This window comes from Natator depressus, chromosome 6, assembly GCF_965152275.1.
Source record: "Natator depressus isolate rNatDep1 chromosome 6, rNatDep2.hap1, whole genome shotgun sequence".
NCBI lineage: Eukaryota > Metazoa > Chordata > Testudines > Cheloniidae > Natator > Natator depressus.
Window position 1 is genome coordinate 116,162,165 of NC_134239.1, and position 20,662 is coordinate 116,182,826.

The 20,662-nt window shown below is 43.3% G+C and overlaps 1 protein-coding gene across 3 annotated transcripts in view; it reads right to left on the reverse strand.

Moving 5' to 3' along the window:
- MTHFD1 (methylenetetrahydrofolate dehydrogenase, cyclohydrolase and formyltetrahydrofolate synthetase 1) overlaps window positions 1-13,057 on the reverse strand; it is a 66,156-nt gene extending 53,099 nt beyond the window's left edge. The window contains exons 1-2 of one of the 3 annotated variants that reach the window (XM_074956362.1): window positions 12,906-13,057; window positions 826-910 (exon numbers count right to left, since the gene is read on the reverse strand). In XM_074956362.1, coding sequence (XP_074812463.1) covers window positions 826-910; window positions 12,906-12,946 — 126 coding nt within the window. In that variant the 5' untranslated portion in view covers window positions 12,947-13,057. Of the gene's footprint in view, window positions 1-825; window positions 911-3,348; window positions 3,391-12,582; window positions 12,821-12,905 lie in introns of those variants that run through there. The other 2 variants (XM_074956364.1, XM_074956365.1) reach the window with 2 other exon arrangements.
- Window positions 13,058-20,662: the final 7,605 nt, after the last annotated feature.

Consider the following 20,662-nt stretch of genomic DNA (forward strand, 5'->3'; position numbering starts at 1 on the left):
TTCAAATCCCATAAATTCTCTCCACCCACAGCATTCATTCCTGTGACATGACAGCTGCTCTTTACACCTACTCAATTTGAGATTGAAAAATGCTTCTGACCAGACAACTTCTATTTTTCACAACAGCAATAGAAGACACTGCATTCTGCCAAATGTATAGGCCTGCACTTTTACTCATGCTAATATTCCCATTTGGGCTTGCAGGATGGCTTTTATGTTTGGATGGGTGCCATGGAAAAGCCAGACTACAGCTCGCAGAGTTTTATTACATTCACAGTAACTAAACTTTTTCATGTTAGATTCTCTTTCACATTCCCTAGCAGCAAGAACTGAGTCAATCACCCTAATACTCATCACATCATTAAGTTGATTTCTGATGCAACAACCTATGTTTGTGGGAATTACAAAAGCTGGTGTACCTTGCGGTCATATAAGGTAAAAAGACGTGAAACAGAGTCTACTAGCGAGGTTTGCTGTTAGTAGATAATACAGGATTTGTGTAGCAGTCTATACTTGTGAAGTGTTTTCACATTAAAAGACGAAGAATGAAAACAAATCAAACCAGATTGAGGGGAAGGTCAGACAGGTTCGGGGGGGGGGGGAACAGGGGGGAGGGGGAGAGGACGACGACTTTTCCTGGACCCCAGTAACAGACACACAGATAATCACATTGCTACATTGTGTTCAGTAGGAATTTTTGTTTTAAAGCATTATTTTACTGAGTCGTTTCAGATGAAGACAATCAGTTTTCCATGGTCTTACAATTAGCATTAGAGAGCAGAAGGGCTTTTTCATTTTTTTTGTTTTTAAAGAAGGCAACAATACCTGCAAAATTGCAAGCCCTGGTCTGAATCCAGGGACTCTCTCCTTCATCTGAGCAACTTGAGTCTTCAGTCTCTCTCTCATTTGCCTGGAATGGGAGGGGAAAAACAACAGAAATTAACCAAGAAATTGGGCTTTTGAAAATCCCACCCTATACTTCCAAGTTCCCTCATCCTCACAGCAGTTGCACGGCACTCGAGACATAGGAAAAATAAAAAGGTTTAAAGCATGGAATTGAAATTCCAGACAGTCACCAGGGTGTGTTGATTCCCAATCCCAAAATGTACGACCACACCTGTCTGCAGCCCGCTCCAATCAGTATCTTACCAACCAGTTTCATGGGAGAGAATGATCAGAATAGTCTAAAGCAAGTCAAAATAGAAGGAGGTTTCTAAGGCCCAGACCCTCAAAGGCATTCAGGTAACTAACTTCAACAGAAATTGATGGGAATTAGGTGAGCATCTGGCTTAAGTGAACAGCTACTGGTAATAGGATGAGCACCCCAGTTACTCATGACTACCAAGGCAGTTATTCAGCTACCAAGACCAACAATAAACTTCATGGCCTAAGATTTTAGTCCTTCATCCAGATGCTGGGCAAAAGATATAAGGTTTCAGTTTACAGGTGGTATACTCAGGGTTTTGCTAGGCCTGCCTACTTCTCACCGAGTATACGTTTATGATCAACCCACAGTTTTCCCATGAGGGAGGTCTGTGTGGGCGCCAAACATCTGATGGGTGAAACACACAGAACTCCATTATATATGTGTCTACAGCCATGGATATGATACTGGACAGAAGAATGCTGCTGCAGTTCCCAAACTAGCGCCAGCACTTCCCTAGCTGAGAGGGATCTTGTGAGAGTCAGTTTATGTCTGTGAAGTGCTCAGATACCATGGTGATGGGTGTTACCGGAAAAACACTAAATAAAATAATCAGGGACAAGGTCACTATTAACAGGATCCCTGCTAAGTCTTAGACACGTGATCATGCAGGGCCAGAGCCTGAGCCACGGCTCCAGCTCCAATTCCCCACTCCCACGGCAGAAATGGAAAGGAGCTCCCCCAGTATGGCAGCATGGGATTCCTGCTGCAGAAGGGAATTCCGGGGTGATGTAAAGCCAGTGGAGCCGGCACTATGCCACCCGCTTAGCCCCAACCCCAGGGAGGCCAGAGGCAAGAAAGGACATGATCAGAGCACACTGCACTCCTGCAACTTGGGCTGGTTGGAACCACCCTTGAGGCAGCTCTAACTTGCACCAGAGGGGAACAAACCAGCCTGATGCTGCCTCTGAGATCAAGCAGAGAGTGGAAAAGTTGCAGGAGCACAGGTGCACCCAAGGGTCTGGCTGAATTTAAGAACATAAGAATGGCCATACTGGGTCAGACCAAAGCTCCATCTAGCCTAGTATCTGGTCTTCCGACAGTGGCCAATGCCAGGTTCCCCAGAAGGAATGAACAGAACAGATAATCATCAAGTGATCCATCCCTTCGCCCATTCCCAGCTTCTGGCAAACAGAGGCTAGGGACACCATCCCTGGTCCTCCTGGCTAATAGCCAGTGATGGATCTAGCCTCCATGAATTTATCTATTTCTTTTTTGACCTGTTATAGTCTTGGCCTTCACAGCATCCTCTGGCAAGGAGTTCCACAGGTTGACTGTGCATTGTGTGAAAAAATACTTCCTTTTGTTGTTTTAAACCTGCTGCCTACTAATTTCATTTGGTGGCCCCTAGTTCTTGTGTTATGAGAAGGAGTAAACAGCACTTCCTTATTTACTTTCTCCACACCAGTCATGATTTTATAGACCGCTATCATATCCCCACTTAGTCATCTCTTTTCCAAGCTGAAAAGTCCCAGTCTTATTACTCTCTCCTCATATGGAAGCTGTTCTATACCCCTAATCATTTTTGTTGCTCTTTTCTGAACCTTTTTTCCCCAATTCCAATATACCTTTTTTGAGATGGGGCAACCACATCTGAACACAGTATTCAAGTTGTGGGAGTACCATGGATTTATATAGAGGCAACGTGATATTTTCTGTCTTATTGTCTATCCCTTTCTTATTGATTCCCACAATTCTGTTAGTTTTTTTGATGGCCGCTGCACGTTTCTGGCTGAACTCTTCAAAGACTCCCAACAGGAGACTCTAGTAGAAGAGTTTTGTTTTCATCCCACTTTTGAAATAATTGTTTAGGTCCTGGCTTTCATGCAGGTCTCAACACAGCCTCCACTACCAACTGTGATGCTTACAAAACACTCAACAACGGTTAGGTACTGGTCTGCTGTGGCAGTTTTTCAGGCTGATCAGTATCATCTGATTTCCTTGTGCTTCACCTGTTTGAGCCCCCTATTGCCTATATGTACACTGAGACTGTAGGCTCTTTGGGGCAGGCACTGTCTCTTTTTTATGCCAGGACAGTGCCTAGCACAACTGGGCCCTGGTCTCCAGGTGCTATCACAGTAATAAAAATTCTGCTGGCACAGTTCATTACACTTGAAATTGTACTTATTTAGATGCCTGTTCACCTGATCGTGGGTGCCCTGAGATCAAGGTACCATAAGTTGTGTCCATAGACTGAAAAGGCGATTTTGGAAAGGCTGAGCTTCAGAGTCACTCAGATCCTTGTGATGGGTGGCAATATAAAATCCTAAGAAAATCAAAACGAACATTCATCCCCACTGGACTGGGACTTTCAGGAGACCTGGGTTCTATTCCCTGCTTAAGCACAGGCCTGGTCAGTGACCTTGGGCAAGTCACTTCACCACTCTGTACCTCAGTTTCCCCAGCTGGATAAAAACCTGGACCCCCTTTGAGTGCTTTGAGACCTACTGATAAAAAAAATGCTATATAAGAGCTATGCTTTATTATAATCCCATCTTATCTTTATAAAGCAGCTAAATATTGCATAATCATCTTACTACTGATAAATATGAAAGTATTTTAAAGATACATGCTTGTTAAAGGAAACACCCCTGAGATTACTTTTGTTGGAAACAGTTTGTGTACGATGTCGATGAACCCCGAAATGCTCTGAAAGTCATGAAGCTAACACAGGATGTGGTAAATTACTGCACTGGCAAACAGCTAGGGTCCTGATCCTGCAAAAACGCAAGAGCTTAATTTTGCACATCCAAGTAGTCACCCAAATTGGATTACTCATACATACAGTTAAACACATGCTTAAGCATGTGCAGAACCAGGATCTAAACTGTAAAGTATATGGTACTTTAGAAGTCTTCAGTGCAGATCTGTCAACTTTGTAAAGTTAGGACCCAATCCAACTCTCACTGAAAACTTCGTTTCCCTCTACCTTCTTAACAAGAGGACTTCAGAATATTGCGGTATTCATTCATTTAATACAGAATCAGGAGCCATGGCTTACCTCAACTCATACTGCATTCATTAAAAAAAAAAATAAAGATTAGCTCAGTTTTCCTCTACAGCAAGAAAGTAACATGAGAAAACTCAATGGAGTGCAAGTTCCTACTGCTCTCTAAGCACACACACCAAAAAAAAAAAGTCATTTGTTAGAAGGCCATCTAGTGTTTGCCAAAAAGCAACTACATTGTTTCAGTTGCAAGCAAAAGTAAAAGCCACACATACTGAAGTTTATTTAAGAAAGAAAACTATAATAAGGATCAGCTGTAAGAAATTTTTGGATGTTTAAATCTAGACTTAATTACAAATAAATACATTTTAAAAAAATATTTGGAAAAACAGCTCTTATCAACTGAGGGCTCTGTTTTGAAATATATTATTATTTATGTGGAATTATTTTGCTTTTAAAAACAAAAATCAAGACACTGCAGTTCACTTTGAACTAGAGATATTCTGCAGTAGCAGATCTGATTGGATTCCCCAATTACAGTTGATTATCAGGTTTCAGAACTGGCTGGGAGGGCTTCTGTTTCATTCTGTCTGGCCAGGAGATTGAAACTTTCTTTTGGATGCGCATCTCATAATGGCGATTCACATCTGTGTCACCTCAAGATCTGACTGCTGCAAAGTGCTCTGTGCTTGGGGTTAGCTCTTAAATGAATCTGAGTGCTGAAACCGGTGCAGAATGGAGAAGCCTGCTTATTACACAGGGCATCCCCAGGCAAGCACATTGCACTGGTGCTTTGTGATCTGCACTGGCTGCCTGTGGGTTTCCAGGAGGAATTTTAGGACGTTGATTTTTACCTTTAAAACCCTAACTGGCCTGTGTCCTGCCTCGCTAAGAGGCCATCACACCGGGCCATACTGCACCAGGTGTGATCAGTGGAGGCACTCAGGCTAGAGCTCCCTGCCTCAATATAAAAAAGGCCGATGCTGGAAGGCATCCTCTGTGTGGAACTTGCTTCCCTCAGGTCAGAAATTGTCCTAGATTGTGGAGTTTCAGGGTGCCCTGGCTTTTGGGGAATGGTACTGATTGAGGGATGGTATTTGGGGAGGATAGAGTACACAGTTTGTTTTGCTATGCTGTGCTGTGCTAATCTCAGCTACTTTCACAATTGGCATTTGCTGTGGATGTTTTTCATGTTGTGATGGGCATGTCTCCTCTCCATCCTGCAGTGCATCTCTCTCGCATTTGAGCTGATAAAGCCAAAGAAATAATAAAATATAAACAAGTGTTACATTTTGTAAAATAATGATGCCATGACTTCCTACTTCATAGGATTGTTGTGAGGACCGGGAAGTCCTTGATCTCTGAAATTTGTGAAGGGCTATAAAGGTATGTCCGCACTACAGCTGCTACAGCAGCACAGCTATGGTGTGCCGCTTTCTGCCATACTGTACACGCTTCCTACGTCAACAGAAGAGGTTTTCCCTTGAGGTAGATAATCTACCTCTCCAAACATTCTTCCAGCGACCTAACTACAGCACAAATTGTCCACAGCCCTCAGTGATGTAGCTAGGTCAAGATAATTTTTAAGTGTAGACCAGGCCTAAGTCAGTTGTCAGACAGAGGGAAAGCACTAACCAAGGGGACAGAGCCTGGGACTAGAAGGAGGAGGATAGCCTCAGCGCTACCCGATTCACTATGTGATCTTGGGCATGTCACTTAGTCTCTCCTCCCTGGAAGCAGATAGCTACTCTACAGGGGAAGGCTGTTCACTTCTAAAAGGCCTGACTACTGTTCAGTTTAGAGCATAGCCTTTGGCCCGGTCTATGTTTAAAAAGGTTTGCCACCACAGCAATGTTGGTTAGGAGTGCGATTTTTTGCCGGCAGATCCACGCTGGCAAAAATCCTAGGGTAGACTCAAATATACCAGCAAAGTAGTTAAATTGCCTGTATAGCTTATTTTGCTCAGGGAACTAGTATAAGTTATACCACCAAAAGGACATTTTTGCCAGTAAAGCTGCATCAACATTAAGAGGGTTTTCCAGTATAGCAAGCCTTTGAATGCAGACATGGCCTTGAATGTCTTCAGATGTTATAATTGAGACTGGCTCAAATCATAGTTGTGCTGTGTAAGGTTTTCTGCTGGACTATGGAACCATAATTGATTTAATCTGTCCCACCACAGGAAGCGTGAAAGATTTTAACTCTATGGGCCAAATGGCACCTTGGAAGGGAAGTTCATGTACTGGGTTGAAAGGCTGAGAAATCAAACAAATTTCAAGATGATTTCTATACCACAGGAGAGGGGTCAGGAACCAAATTCCTCCAACTAGGGCTTTCTGCTGTGGAAACAAGACAACAAGTATCAAAAACCTGAGGAAAACTGAGGTAGACAGCAAGATGCAAAAGCCAAAAGAAAGACACCCAACCCCCTGAAATGTTTGGGGCCTGTCCATATTATAAAAACGACAGTGCTAACACACCTTAGATGCCATCTGCTTACCTGGTGGTATCCTACAAAGACAAGACTAAAGCACAGTGTTTTAAAAAGAACAAAAACAAAAACAACCAGTAATACCCAGAGTGAAATCCTGCCCCCCCGAACTAAATGGGAGTTTTGCCAATCTGGCCAGCATTTCATCCACAGTGTACACATGTCTCCGCAGGTGGAACTAAACAGTTACAACACAGTTGTGTCCTTTTAACTTTCAGCTCACCTTTTTCACATTTACTGTACTTCGGAACTTCCATTAAAAAAAGAAAGAATTGTGTAGCTGTCATCCGACTCTCCTAGTCTGTAAATATTTGACTGACCTCCAAATAGACTCTTTCCCTGATAAAAGGTTAAAGCCATGACATTACAAAAACTAAGTGATTACCACACGCACACCACCATACACAATCCTGACTTTGCAAGCTGTGGTAGAAGCAAGTTCCCTATACATAAGCAATCATTGCCTCTTGTAAAAAATCCTAGAAAAACACACACCCACACACCTTCTTCTATTGACAAACCTTTACTGGACCTGAGATTACATGTTTGATTGCCTCAAGACACTTTTATTCCTGAACTTTATCCCATCTCAAGGGTGATCAGAATTCTTTGATATAACATTTCTCTATAGGATCCAGAGGAGAAAGAACGTTAAAAAGATATGGAGCCACTTCCCTCAATCTCCTTCATTTGAAAAATTCTAGCTAAAATCTGGTTCCTTCCATCCCGGAATGTACTCTACTGGTTTTGCTACATTTGACCAAACTCATGACAGGAGCAGGGGAATTGGGAGGCAGGAGAGCTATTTGCATGTACAACTGCAATTATTTTCCATACTGCTCCTGGAAAATCAATTAGGCTGGAAGCCCATTTATAAAGTGTGGCAGTGTAATTTGCTCTTTTCATTCTTTTCCCAGGCTGGTTAAGAGGACTAGTTGCCTCATATACATGTAGCTTAAACCAAGACAAAATAAATAAAAGAAAGACACTTTGTTTTTAAATAAACAGTAAGAGTGACTGACAGTGTTGTAGCCATATTGATCCCAGTTAGGTGAGGTAATATCTTTTGAAGTTTGTCCAATAAAATACATTACCTTACCCTCCTTATCTCTGTACTAAGGGTGATTAACCACTGGAACAAATTATTAAGGGAAGTGGTATATTCTCCATCTCTTGATGACTTCTAATCAAGACTGGATGCCTTTCTGGAAAATACAGTCTAGCCAAATACAAGTCATGCTGTAGACAAGCACAAAATACTGGGCTCAAGTAAATGGGTAACTGGATGAAATTCCACAGCCTGTGATATACAGGTCAAATAAGATCTAATGGTCCCTTCAGGCCTTACCATCTGTGAACCACTGCTGATGGCTCTGCTGGGATAAGTGACTTGGTTACTTGCTGCAAACAGTCAGGACTTTAAACATCTCTCCTCTGAACTGTCAGCACTCACCTCTTACACTAGAGTGGAACTGCTACAGGGTGTAACCCTATTTTCTTAGATAGCTACTCTTGTGCATCAAAATAGAACAAGAGGCAGGTGATATAAAGCAGCCTCTTTTGATTGCAAAATACAAAGAAGAATTCAATAGCAGCCACTTGGTTAGTGAGATCAATACATCACAATGAAAGCCCTCAATTCTGTCTTACCAAAGTAATGGACTATAGGAGCACACAGTCTGAGCTATGACTAAAGGGGCTGCTGGTCTTTTTTTGGCATAGGATGGGAGGGTAGGTCCTGTGGTAAGCACTGGGCAGGGATTCAGGAGATTGACATTAAATCCTCAGCTTCGCTACAGATTTCCAGTGTAACTTTTGGCAAGCCATTTAGACTTTCTATGCTTTTGTTTACCATCTGTAAAATGGGAATAATTCTACCACTCATCTGACTTTTCTATTTAGATTGTAAGCTCTTCAGAGAAGGAACTGCCTCTTACTAAGTATTTGGACAACACCTGGCACAGTGGGGTCCCAATCTCAGTCTAGTTGCTACTGTAATACAAATAACATGTAGTAATCAAAGTTTTTCTAGTAGATTTATCAACTTAAGGTAAATGACAAGTATAAAACATATTGCTAATAAAATTAGCAGGTTTGATCTTTCAGATGAATACTCTATTATGATAATTTTAATTAATGCACACAGGGCAAAAAAGTACTCACTCTATCAAACTAAACATCAGCAAAATTATTTTAAGTACTCCACTTTTTTCAGAGACCTATAAATCAGTTTATATCTGCAACAACTATGGCCCATGAGGATCTGCTACAATTCAGGACCTGTTTCTGTGCCAAAGGTAAGAGAAGAAGTCTGCAGCAGTAACAACATGCAAACTTCCCCAGTTTTACCACTAGATTCTGCAGGCATTAAGTGTAAAATTCTGAGAACACTGACTTTCAGAGTGCCATAACCATGACACAGCATGGTGTAATGGACAGCACAAGAGACTAAGAAACTGGAACTCGAGAGTTCCAACTCTGCCACTAACTCACTTTGATACACGGCCCTTACATCCACATTTTCTGAAGTAGTGTCTGATTTTGGATGTCCAGCTTGAGACATTTTTGGCCTGATTTTCAGAAGTGCTGAGCACCCACAATCCCAACTTCAGTTAATGGAGCTGCCACAGCTCAGCACCCTGAAAAATCAGGCCCAAGGTCTCACCCCAGATCTGAGGTAATTTTTGACTTCAACATCTGTGTCTTAGTTTCCCCAGCTGTAAAATAGGGTTAATATTTGTCCAGCACTTTGAAACACTAGACAGTATTTAGTACTAAGCCTTTCAAGGAAGAAGGGAGAACATTAAGCTCTTTCATTCCACTTGGATATTTAGCAATAAGACGACAAAAAGATGAGAAGAAAGCAAACTAAAGGTACAACATACAGTCTTGCATAAACCCTCATTTCCCACCTACTGAAACCCAGAAAGGATCCTAGCAGGAGACAGAGAACGGATTTTTAAAAGTAAGAAGGGATTTCACCATACTGCAAACATTTAGGCAGATGATTTATCTCTGCATGAGGACTGATACCAAATGCCAGTTATATGCCACTAGGGTAATGTTAGGCCAGTGATGTAATAGAGAACGAAAGCAAACAAAATTAAAGAGAGAATGATTTTAGAAGACAGAACAGTTATTTAAGTAGTTTGAAATGACTTGTTTTTGAATATTTCTAAAGATTCTTTAATAACCTTTCTTCCCTGTACAATGCTGTCTTAGTACTTTCCATTCTCCCTGCCCACAGACCATTGCACTGTTAGTACAATAGTGAAAGGGGTGAGCAAATCTATAGTGTGCCTTAACTTCTTTTGCTACTGCTGTTCACTGACAGCAAACACCAGCAGCAGCAATTTAACAGAACCACCCCGCTTTTCTTTGCTGACACAGGTGACCCCGATTTAGAGGGGAAGTGAAGGCAGCTGTAAAAAAACAACAAACAACAAATGGAAGAAAAGGGAAGTTGATAGCACTTAATATAAACCATGTTAGGAATGGTAGAAAATTGATAAGGGAAGCCAAGGGACACAAGAAGGAATCTACGGCCATCAGATGCGTTAAGGACATAAGAAGGAGTTTTTAAAATATATTGGGACCAAAAAGAATCCTGACAATGGTATTGGCCCATTACTATATGGAAATGGTAGAATGTATCAATAAAAACGCACAAGTGTTCAATAAATATTTCTGTTCTATATTTGGGGAAAAAACAGAAAATAAAGTCTCATCATATTCTACTAGTATTTCTGGAGAATGTTAAACAGAAGCGACTAAAGTTAGATATCTTTAAATCAGAAGGCCCAAATAACTTGCACGCAAGAGTTTTTATTAATGTTGATTTTTTTTGTTCAGTACGTCTTGGAGCACTGGGGAAATTCCAGAAGACTGGAAGAAAGCTAATGTGCCAATTTTTAAAAAGGGTAAACGGGATGACCTGGGCAAGATAATGAAGCAGTTGATATGGGACTCGATTAATAAAAAACTAAAAGGTAGTTAATGCAATTAATGCGTATCAGCATGGGTTTATGGAAAATAGATCCTGTCAAACTAACCATGTTTTTTGATGAAATTACAAGTTTGGTTGACAACATTAATAGTGTTGATGTAATGTCCTTAAACTTCTGTAAGGTCTTCAACCGCAAAACATTTTGATTAAAAAACAAGAACCATATAAAATCAACATGGCATACATTAAATGGATTAAAAACTGGCTAACTGATAGGTCTCAAAAACGTAACTGTAAATGGGGAATCATTATTGAGCAAGTCTGTTTCCAGTGGGGTCCCACAGGGAGTGGTTCCTGGCCCTATCCTATTCAACATTTTTATCAATAACTTGAAAGAAAACATTAAATCATCACTGATAAAGTTTGCAGATGACAAAAAAATTGGGGGAGTGGTAAATAATGAAGAGACTGATTAATGATTCAGAGCTATCTAGATTGCTTAGTAAACTGAGCACAAGCAAACAATGTGTTTTAATACAAGTAAATGCATACATCTAGGAACAAAGAATGTAGGCCAGACCTACAGGATGGGGGATTCTATCCTGGGAAGCAGTGACCCTGAAAAAGATATGGTGGATAATCAACTGAAGCTGAGCTCCCAGTGTGATGCTGTGGCCAAAAGAGATAATGTGATCCTGGGATGTATAAACAGGGGAATCTCAAGTAGGAGTAGACAGGTTATTTTACCTCTATATTTGGCACTGGTGTGACTGCTGCTGGAATACTCTGTCCAGTTCTGGTGCCCACAATTCAAAAAGGATGGTGATACATTTGAGAAGGTTTGGAGAAGAGGAGCCACATGAATGACTAACTTTTAGAACACATGCCTCACATTGGACTCAAGGAGCTCAATCTGTATCACAGAATATCAGGAGATCATCTAGTCCAACCCCCTGCTCAAAGCAGGGCCAATCCCCATTTTTTGTCCCAGATCAACTTAACAGCCCCCTCAAGGATTGAACTCACAACCCTGGGTTTAGCAGGCCAATGCTCACACCACTGAGCTAATCTATTTAGCTTAATAAAGAGAAGGTTAAGGGGTAACTTGATTACAGACTGTAAAATACCTACAGAGGAAATATTTAATAATAAAAAAACAACACTTCAGTCTACCAGAGAAAGGTATAACACAATCCAATGCCTGGAAGTTGAAGCTAGCCAAATTCAAATTGGAAAAAAGGTGTACATTTTTAAAGGTGAGAGTCATTAACCACTGGGCCAATTTACCAAAGGTCATAATGGATTCTCCACCACGGACAATCTTTAAATAAAAATTGGAATATTTTTCTTAAAAGATATGCTCCAGGAATTATTTTGGGCTATGGACTGTGCTATATGATAAATCAGTCCCTTCTGGCATTACTATTTATGAATCTATGGACTCTACTAGACAACACCATGTTGAACCCATCAAGATTATTACATGAATTGCAATAGCACTTCTAGACCCCATTGTGCTAGGCACTGTACACACGTAATATGTACAGTATGCACATGGTCTTCACCCTAGAGCACATGCAATCTAAATACATCACGAAAGGCAACAGATGGATGGAACCAGCATTTGGGGGGAGAAGAGCACAAGGTCACAGGGACTGTCACAGTGTTAGGATTAACATAAGCAGTGGTTGCAGCGCAGCAGCCACCAAGAGAGACAGACAAGTGAACAAGTGGGTAAGTGAATGGCGGGGGGGGGGGGTTTACCAGAAACCATCCTGTCTACCCAGGGATCCATCCTGGCACTGGAAGGCTCAAGACTAGCCAACATTTACAAACAAACAAAACAAAAAAAAGCCCACCATGTAATAGTGTTTGCCCTTGTACATCACACTTCATGAGACGATTCCAAAGCATATCCCACCCCCAACCCAGCCTGCCCCCCCAAAAAAAACCCCTCCAAACACGCGGAAGCCGGTTTCAGAGCCGGGGTCAACCTAGGCTGGGCCCTGGGGCTGGAAACAACAGTGCAGAGGTCCCCGCTCCAGCCCGGGCGCGGAGACCCGGCGAAGTAACAGCTCCTGCGGGGTCCGTTTCCCCAGGCCCGGGCCAGGCGAACGGGCTGGTTTCGGTCCCGCCCTGCCAGTCTCCCGTCCCGCGCAGGCGGCTCCCCAGGCAGGCGCCCCACCGGCGGCAGCGGGACGCACCGCCCTGCTGGCCTGGCTGCCGCGGGCGCACCCAGACGGGCCCCAGGGGCGCTGCCAGGCTGCAGCCGGGAACCCGCCCCCCGGCCCGCGCGCCCCAGCCCCGGGGTACGTACGCGGCGGCGGCTTTGCCGCAGAGGACCTGCGCGGGGGCCATGCTGACTGCTCGCGCGCCCGCCGCCCCGGCGCTCCCCGAGGCTCCAATTGCGCGTGGCTGCGCCAGCGAGCCCAGACACCCGCCCGCCGCACCCACGTGGCCCGAGCTTCCGCGCCCGCCGGGCACCCCCGCCCCCATGCGCCGGCAAGGGACGGGGGGCGGGATCCTGCGGCTGCGCTGGCTCATAGGCCTCCCGGGGCCAAGCGGCCGCCTCTCTTTAGCCAATTAATCGTGCTGCTGTTGTGACCCACGCTGTTGGCGGGCCCCATCGGGGGCCACATTCACCGCAGGCGGTAGCTGCTGCACCACTGCAGCCCGGCTAGGCCTGCCCCTCCCCCGCCGAGCCTGTGGGAGAGAAGCCGGTCCCGGTCTCCACCGCAGCCTCTGGGCTGTGGAGCGTGGCCACATTAAATTACTCCTGGGGGAATTCTGCACCCTTACGCAGGCACAGAATTCATGTCCCCCACAGATTTATTTGCTTCCCTACAGAAAAAAATGACTTTCTGAGGGGGGAAGCAAAGGAAAGCCACAAGAGCGGCCAGGCAACCCTCCCCAGCCGTCTGTTTTGGGTGCCCGGGTAGCTGTCAGAGGGGTAAATCACTGTGGGGCAGGACCAGGGAAGACTTGGCTGGTGGCTCCTATCCCGTTCTAGGATCAGCTACTAGTCCCGGCTTGGCTAGGGAGGACGGGACTTCCTCTTTCCCTACATGGCATCTGGGACTGGGTCAGACCCACCTCCAGGTTTCTCCCCCGGCTGCAGGAAGATCTGCAAACTCCCTTCACGCACACACTTCCTGTATCCATTGCTCCTCAGCTGCAGACGGAGGGATCCCTGTACAAGGAGCTGCTTCCCCCATCCACCCAACCCCGGTGCATCCAGACCCTCCTGCCAAGCCTCACCCCTCTGCACTCAGAACCTCCCCGATAAGCCCCACTCCGCCGCACCTGGACCACCCCATCAAGCCACCCACACCCAGATCCCGACCCCACCAAGCCCCAACTAGCTGCACCTGGATGCCCACCCCACTGAGCCCCACTCCCCCAGCATCTGGACTGCCCCCCACTGGTTGTCCCACACCCAGATCGCCCTACTGAGCTCTGTTCCCCCCACACCTAGACCCCCCCCAAGCCCCAACACCTTCAGCTGGACCCCCCTGCAGAGTCCCATTACCGCTGCACCCATAACTTCCCAACAAGCCCCTGTGCATCAAGACCACCCCCTGCACCTGGATCCCCCACTGAGCCACCTGCACCTAGATTGCCCCACACAGAACTCTCTCAATCCACAGCTGGATCCCCCCACACTAATCCCCTCTGCACTTGGATCCTGCTGGGCTGAGTCTGCCTACTCACACCTGGTGCACCTGGCATGGAGGGGCAGGGCCCAGGGGTGTTTCTGGGGCAGGCCTGGTCCTTGTGCTGTGTCCTTGGGTGCAGCCTCACGGCTGAATCCATGCCCCGGTGTGGAGCTGCAGAGTGATCTCCAACTTCTGTGCCAGTAACCTGTGCTCCCCAATGCTATGCTGGAGCCTCCACATTTATTTGACAAATAAAATTTGCAGAATTTTATAATATTGTGCACACAATTTTTATTTTTTTGGCACAGAAAGCCCACAGGAGTAACAGCAGTTAAGGGTGAAAGGCTCCCAGAGCTGGATGGATGGTCAGACTGTCTCAACACAACCCTTCCCATGTCAGGCACAGCCCTTCCTGTAATGAAGAGGAAGCCTCACAGTGCAGTATGGTAAAATGTGGTACAAGATTGCCATACTTTTATATATTGTTGCTGCTGTGTTCTATTAAACAGTGGCTATGTTCCTCTAGAGAGGGGGCTGCATTTCAGTGGTGAATGAAATAATCATTGTCTAGGCATATTGTGCATAATTGTTTGCTCTTCTCAGAGCGGTATACAACCACATTCATAGGGCAAGAGATGGATGAAGTAAACCCCTGATATATCTGCTGTTGAAACCAATGAGGCATCTCATGTGAGTATGGGCTAAACCAGGATTAGGCCTTCATATTCTCTGTTAACCTCAGGATGCCATAATAATTGACAAATAGTGGAGTAAAACCAGTGACTAGTTTAAAGGATGAAAAGTTACTTATCTGGGAGTGTGTCTTCCCTGCTTTTGTTTTTTCCCCCCAGTCAGCTGGACATTTGCTTTACTTTGCTTTGCTTTTTACTGGGTGAAAACTTTAGTATCTGTTGACCCATAAAATAATATCACTAAGAAAGAAACAACATTAACTTCAGAATACGTTGTAACCATAGTGTTAAAGCCCAGACGCTTCCCTTTAAAGGTAACCTGTAAGGGAGGGGAATAAATTGAGTCATTCCCTTTTTTGCTTCTATATGATACATAAAGAAAGCTTGCAAGAGCTTTCTCTTTCATTCTTTAAAAGTTCCCTACTCTCCATTAGAAATTCTGGTACCCTGTTTTTCCCCTGGATGTCTCTACAGAAATCTGGTAGGATTATACAATTAAAACCATTTAATTGAGAGAAATGATTTCCCCCACAGCTTGCTTAAAATTCTGTCTTGTTTGCTTTTATTGATGTGTCTAACTCAAATGCCTGAATGAACAAGTGGGAGAGAATATGGCTCTGTAAAAAAGATTGAACACACCCCACTCCTTCAACGAAGGCTGAGAAAGCTCACAAAAAACATCTGAGACAACCCATCCACCAGCAAAACCAGGGAACTCCAAACTTGGCATTCCTAAAATTGCTAATGTAAAAAAACCCAAGCAGGATTAAACAAACAAAAACATTCAGGCCTTTCCCCACACATCAAAAAGAAAAGAAGCACAGTTCTCTTATAAAAAATGTTTCCGGTCACCTATCCAGGAGAGTGCTGCAGCAGCAACCGCTGCCATCAGAATCAGTGGATACTAATCCAGTCTTGTCAACTCTCGGTATTTGTTTGTACAGTGCCTAGTACAAAGGGGTCCTGATCCATGGGACGGGGCTCCTAGGCACTAAGGTAATACAAATAATCAGAAAATCCTAGAAAAGTAGGGCTGGAAGGGATCTTGAGAGGTCTTCAAGTCCAGTCCCCTGTGCTGAGGCAGACCAAGTAAACTTAGAGCATCCCTGACAGGTGTTTGTCCAACCTGTTCTGAAAAACTTCCAATGATGGGGATTCTACAACCTCTCTTGGAAGCCTCTTCCAGAGCTTAACTACCCTCATGGACTCATAGACTTTTAAGGCCAGAGGGGACCACTGTGATCATCTAGTCTGACCTCCTGCACATCGCAGGCCACCGAACCTCACCCACTCTCTCCTGTAGTAGGCCCATTACTTCTGGCTGAGTTACTGAAGTCCTCAAATCTTGATTTAAAGACTTTAAGTTACAGAGAATTCACCATTTATTCTAGTTCAAACCAGCATGTGACCTGTGTCCCACACTACAAAGAAAGGCAAAAAATGTCCAGGGTCTCTGCCACTCTGACCTGGGGAAAAATTTCTTCCAAACTCCCAATATCACAATCAGTTAGACCACATTGCCCCAGGCCTCCGCTGCCTCCCCCAGCCCCGCATCCATCCCTGCCCCGCATCCATCGCCTCTGGTCCCTGCTGCCTCCCCCTTTGGCCTCCCCAGCAGACTTACTAGCTATTTGTGAAAACTGATACTTGTATGTTTGTTAATATCACTTATCACTTTTCATAGCCTCCCAGGTAGCTAAGCGAGCTGAGATATTAACAAATATACAAATATCACTTTTCACAGCAAGCCCTAGGACCCACTAAGCCCTGGATGGGGCGGGGGGAGGGCAAAGGGGGAGGCAGCATTATTTTTGTTATTGAGTCTGCCAAAAAAACCTATTAATATACATTATAATTATTTGGATGTGAATCTGTGCATATTTAATTTTTTCCCCCTAAAGTTAAATAAGTATTTTAGGGGGAAAGTATCAGTGCAGCCACCAGTGAGAGTTGGTGGCCGCACGCTGAGGCCACCAAAAAATTTGTTGCGAGAACCCCTGAGTTAGACCCTGAGCACGTGGGTGAGACCCACCAGGAAGATACCTGAGAAAGAATTCTCTGTAGTAACTCAGAGTCCTCCCCATATTGTGTCCCATCTCCAGCCATTTGAGATGTTTGCTAATAGCAGTTGCAATGGGCCATATGCCATTTGAGGCGACCTCATTATACCATCCACCTCCATAAACTTATCAAGTTCAGTCTTGAAACAAGTTAATTTTTTTGCCTTCACTATGCCCCTTGGAAGGCTGTTCCAGAACATCACTCCTCTGGTGGTTAGAACCTTTGTTTAATTTCAAACCTAAACTTTTTGATGGCCAGTTTATATCCATTTGTTCTTGTGGCAACATTGGTTAACTTAAATAACTCCTCTCCCTCACTGATGTTTATCCCTGTGATGTATCTATAGACAGCAATCATGCCTCCCTTCAGCCTTTGTTTTGTTCAGCTAAACATGCCAATCTCTGTAAGTCTCATCTAGTAAGGTAGGTTTTCCATTCTTCTGATCATTCTAGTAGCCCTTCTCTGCACCTGTTCCAGTTTGACTTCATCTTTCTTAAACATGGGAGACCAGAATTGCACACAGTATTCTGAATGAGGTCTTACCATTGTCTTGTATAACAGTAATAACACTTCCCTATCTCCACTGAAAATACCTCGCGTGATGCATCTAAGGATTGCATTAACCTTTTCACTGCTGCATCACATTGGCCTTATAAAGCTTTCCCTAATATCTATACTAAATCTCCCTTGCTGCAGATTAAGCCTATTACGTCTTGTCCTACCTTCAGTGGACATGGAGAACAATTGACGATCATCCTCTTTATAACAGCCCTGTTTGAAGACTTTTCAAGTCCCCCCTCAATCTTCCCTGCTCAAAACTAAACATAACGAGTTTTTTTAACCTTTTCTCAGTGGTCAGATTTTCTTAAACCTTTTATCATTTTTGTTGCTCACCTCTAGATTCTCTCCAATTTCTCCACATCTTTCTTAAAACATGGTGCCAAACACTGGGCACAAGTACTCCAGCTGAGGTCTCACCCATGCCAAGTAGAGTGGGACAGTTATCTTCCATGTCTTACATACAACACTCCTGTTGATACACCCTAGAATGATATTAGCCATTTTGGCAACTGCATCGCATTGTTGGCTCATATGCAAATTGTGATCCACTATAACCCCATGATGCTTTTCCAGCAGTACAACCACTTCACCAGTTATTCCACATTTTGTAGTTGTGAATTTGATTTTTTCTTGCAAAGTGTAGAACTGTGCACTTGTCTTTATTGAATTTCATCTTATTGAATTCAGACCAATTCTGAAATTTGTCAAGGTCATTTTGAATTCTAATTCTGTCCTCTAAAGTGCTTGCAACCCCTCTGAGCTTGGTGTTATCTGTAAATTTTATAAGCATACTCTCCACTCCATTATCCAAATGAATGAAAGTGAAAATGTTGAATAATAAGTAATACTTCTAATATGCTTTGTTTACCCATTTTAGTGTGAATAATTAGAAGAGTATTAGAGCTCTGAAAACAGTGGACAGATCTGACCATGGTAATTGTAATACCAGGGCAGATTTTTATAAACTCAGCATCACTCAAGATGAAGATGGGGCAACTTCATCCAGTTGGGATTTAAAGCTTTCACTGAGAGTTTATTGCTTTGATCTTGTGTGTTGCCACAGTGTTGTTGCTTTGCTTCTGCTCTGTTAGCCTCCCACGCAATCCAGGGTTTAACTTGGCAGCCCCCGAAGTTTGATTGTTTAACAACACATCCACTGCCTCTTACACAAGATGTCAAAAGTCATAGATATTGCTTTTTTAAAAGCCATGAAACTCACAAAATCCATGCAAGACCTGCAGCTTCAGTGATACTGGTGAGTTAATAGCTGAGCCTATGTTTGCAGCGGGTCTTAGTAGGTGCATCATGATTGCATGGAAAATTGACCTCTTATTGGCTCAGGATTTGTGGAAAGGAACTAAGGGTTTTCTCCATCCAGTTAAGATAAACCCTTCCTCCCTTAGACCATCTCTATATGAGGAGAAGGACAAGTGAAAAAAGTGAGGTTGGTCCCATGGGCGGTGCTAAAGAAGCTGAAATGGGGAATGCCCGTTCAGTGTAATATTCAGTGTTGTTGTAGCCATGTTGGTTCAAGGATATTAGAGAGACAAGTTTTCAAGCTTAACTTGTTTCTCTCACCAACAGAGGTTGGTCTAATAAAAGATATTACCTCACCCACTTTGTTCACTACAACACAGGAGTGGAGAACCAGTACTGGGCCCTGATCCCACAAGAATTTACGAGCGTAAGTAACTTTTTGCACAAGATAAGCCCCACTGAACACAGTATGATTGCTCAAATCTGTAAAGTTACACATGCTTAAGTCTTTGTAAGATTGTATCCCTAGAACAGTGATACTCAGACTGAGGCTTGGGAGTCGCTAGTGGCTCTTTAATGTGTCTCCTCTGGCTCTTTGTGGCACATAATATTAAAACACTGTGATTTAATTAACCCATCAGGATGCTTCTACTGTGTTATTAGCCAATTGTAGTTGATAAAATAATACTTGGTCAGTCATTTTGCTGTGAGAATTTATATATTTTTATATATATTTCCCTGTCATACTGTTTAAATACTAATATATAGTACTATAGTAAATGAAAATGAATTCACACTACTGTGGCTCTTCTGGGTACTGCTGATCACTAATTGGGCTCCTGAACCACTGAGGTCTGAGTATCACTGTTCTAGAGAATGACTGATATACAGAGTTTGTCTGCATAGGGGAAATGCATCATGTTAGAAAATGGGTTAGCTCACATGTTGAACACTTTTTAACCTCTTGTGTGGACAATGACAGTCATGTTTAGCTGGTGCTGGTTATCTCTAGCCTCACTCAGAAGATGATAAAAACCCTAACCTAGGGCTAACCACAATCAGTTAACATATTTTTCTTAAATGACTGTCGTCCACACTAAAGGCTAAGCTGTGTTTCATAGCATGGTAGATAATGTGCTAGTTCTCACCTTTTCTATCACAATGCATTTTCTCAATATAAATATACCATTATTTGTGGGCATTGTAGTTTTGAGGATTGAGCACGAAGCTGGAATCCAGAAATCCTGAGTTTGACCCCTGCCTTTGCCTCTTTCTTGCTAGTTAGACAAGTTACTTAACTTTTTGGTATATCAGTTTCCTCCTCTGTAAAGTACACCACTTGCCTATCTCATAGTGATGTTGTGTATAGTTAAAGTTTGTACAGAACATTGAAGACTGAAATAACTAGGTTTTATTTTCTGCTCTCCCATTAGAGTTTTTAAGATTAGTGATAAATACTTGTAAATAATTTAGTTTAATGCATTTTCCATTGATTGTTTTTTGTTGGTTTCTTTTTCTGTTCCTTTAGATGGTTGGCTTGTTTGTCTTTTTATTGTACCATTGTTTGATCAACCTCCCTGTAAATAAATCACTTTACTTGTAATACAAAAATCTTCTTCTTCACCTGCTATGGTACCTCTTAGGCATTATGCAGAAGAAAAATATTTGTTAACAATTTTAGCGTACCTTACATTGTACTTAATACTATTTGGAACAATGCCGGAGACCTCAAGATACACCAGGCCCTGCGTCATCCTGACTCTTTAAAGAAGATTGATAATTCAGAGCAAACAAGAAGTTTCAGATTGTCATTTTACCAAGGTAATAATCATTATCCCCATTTTTTA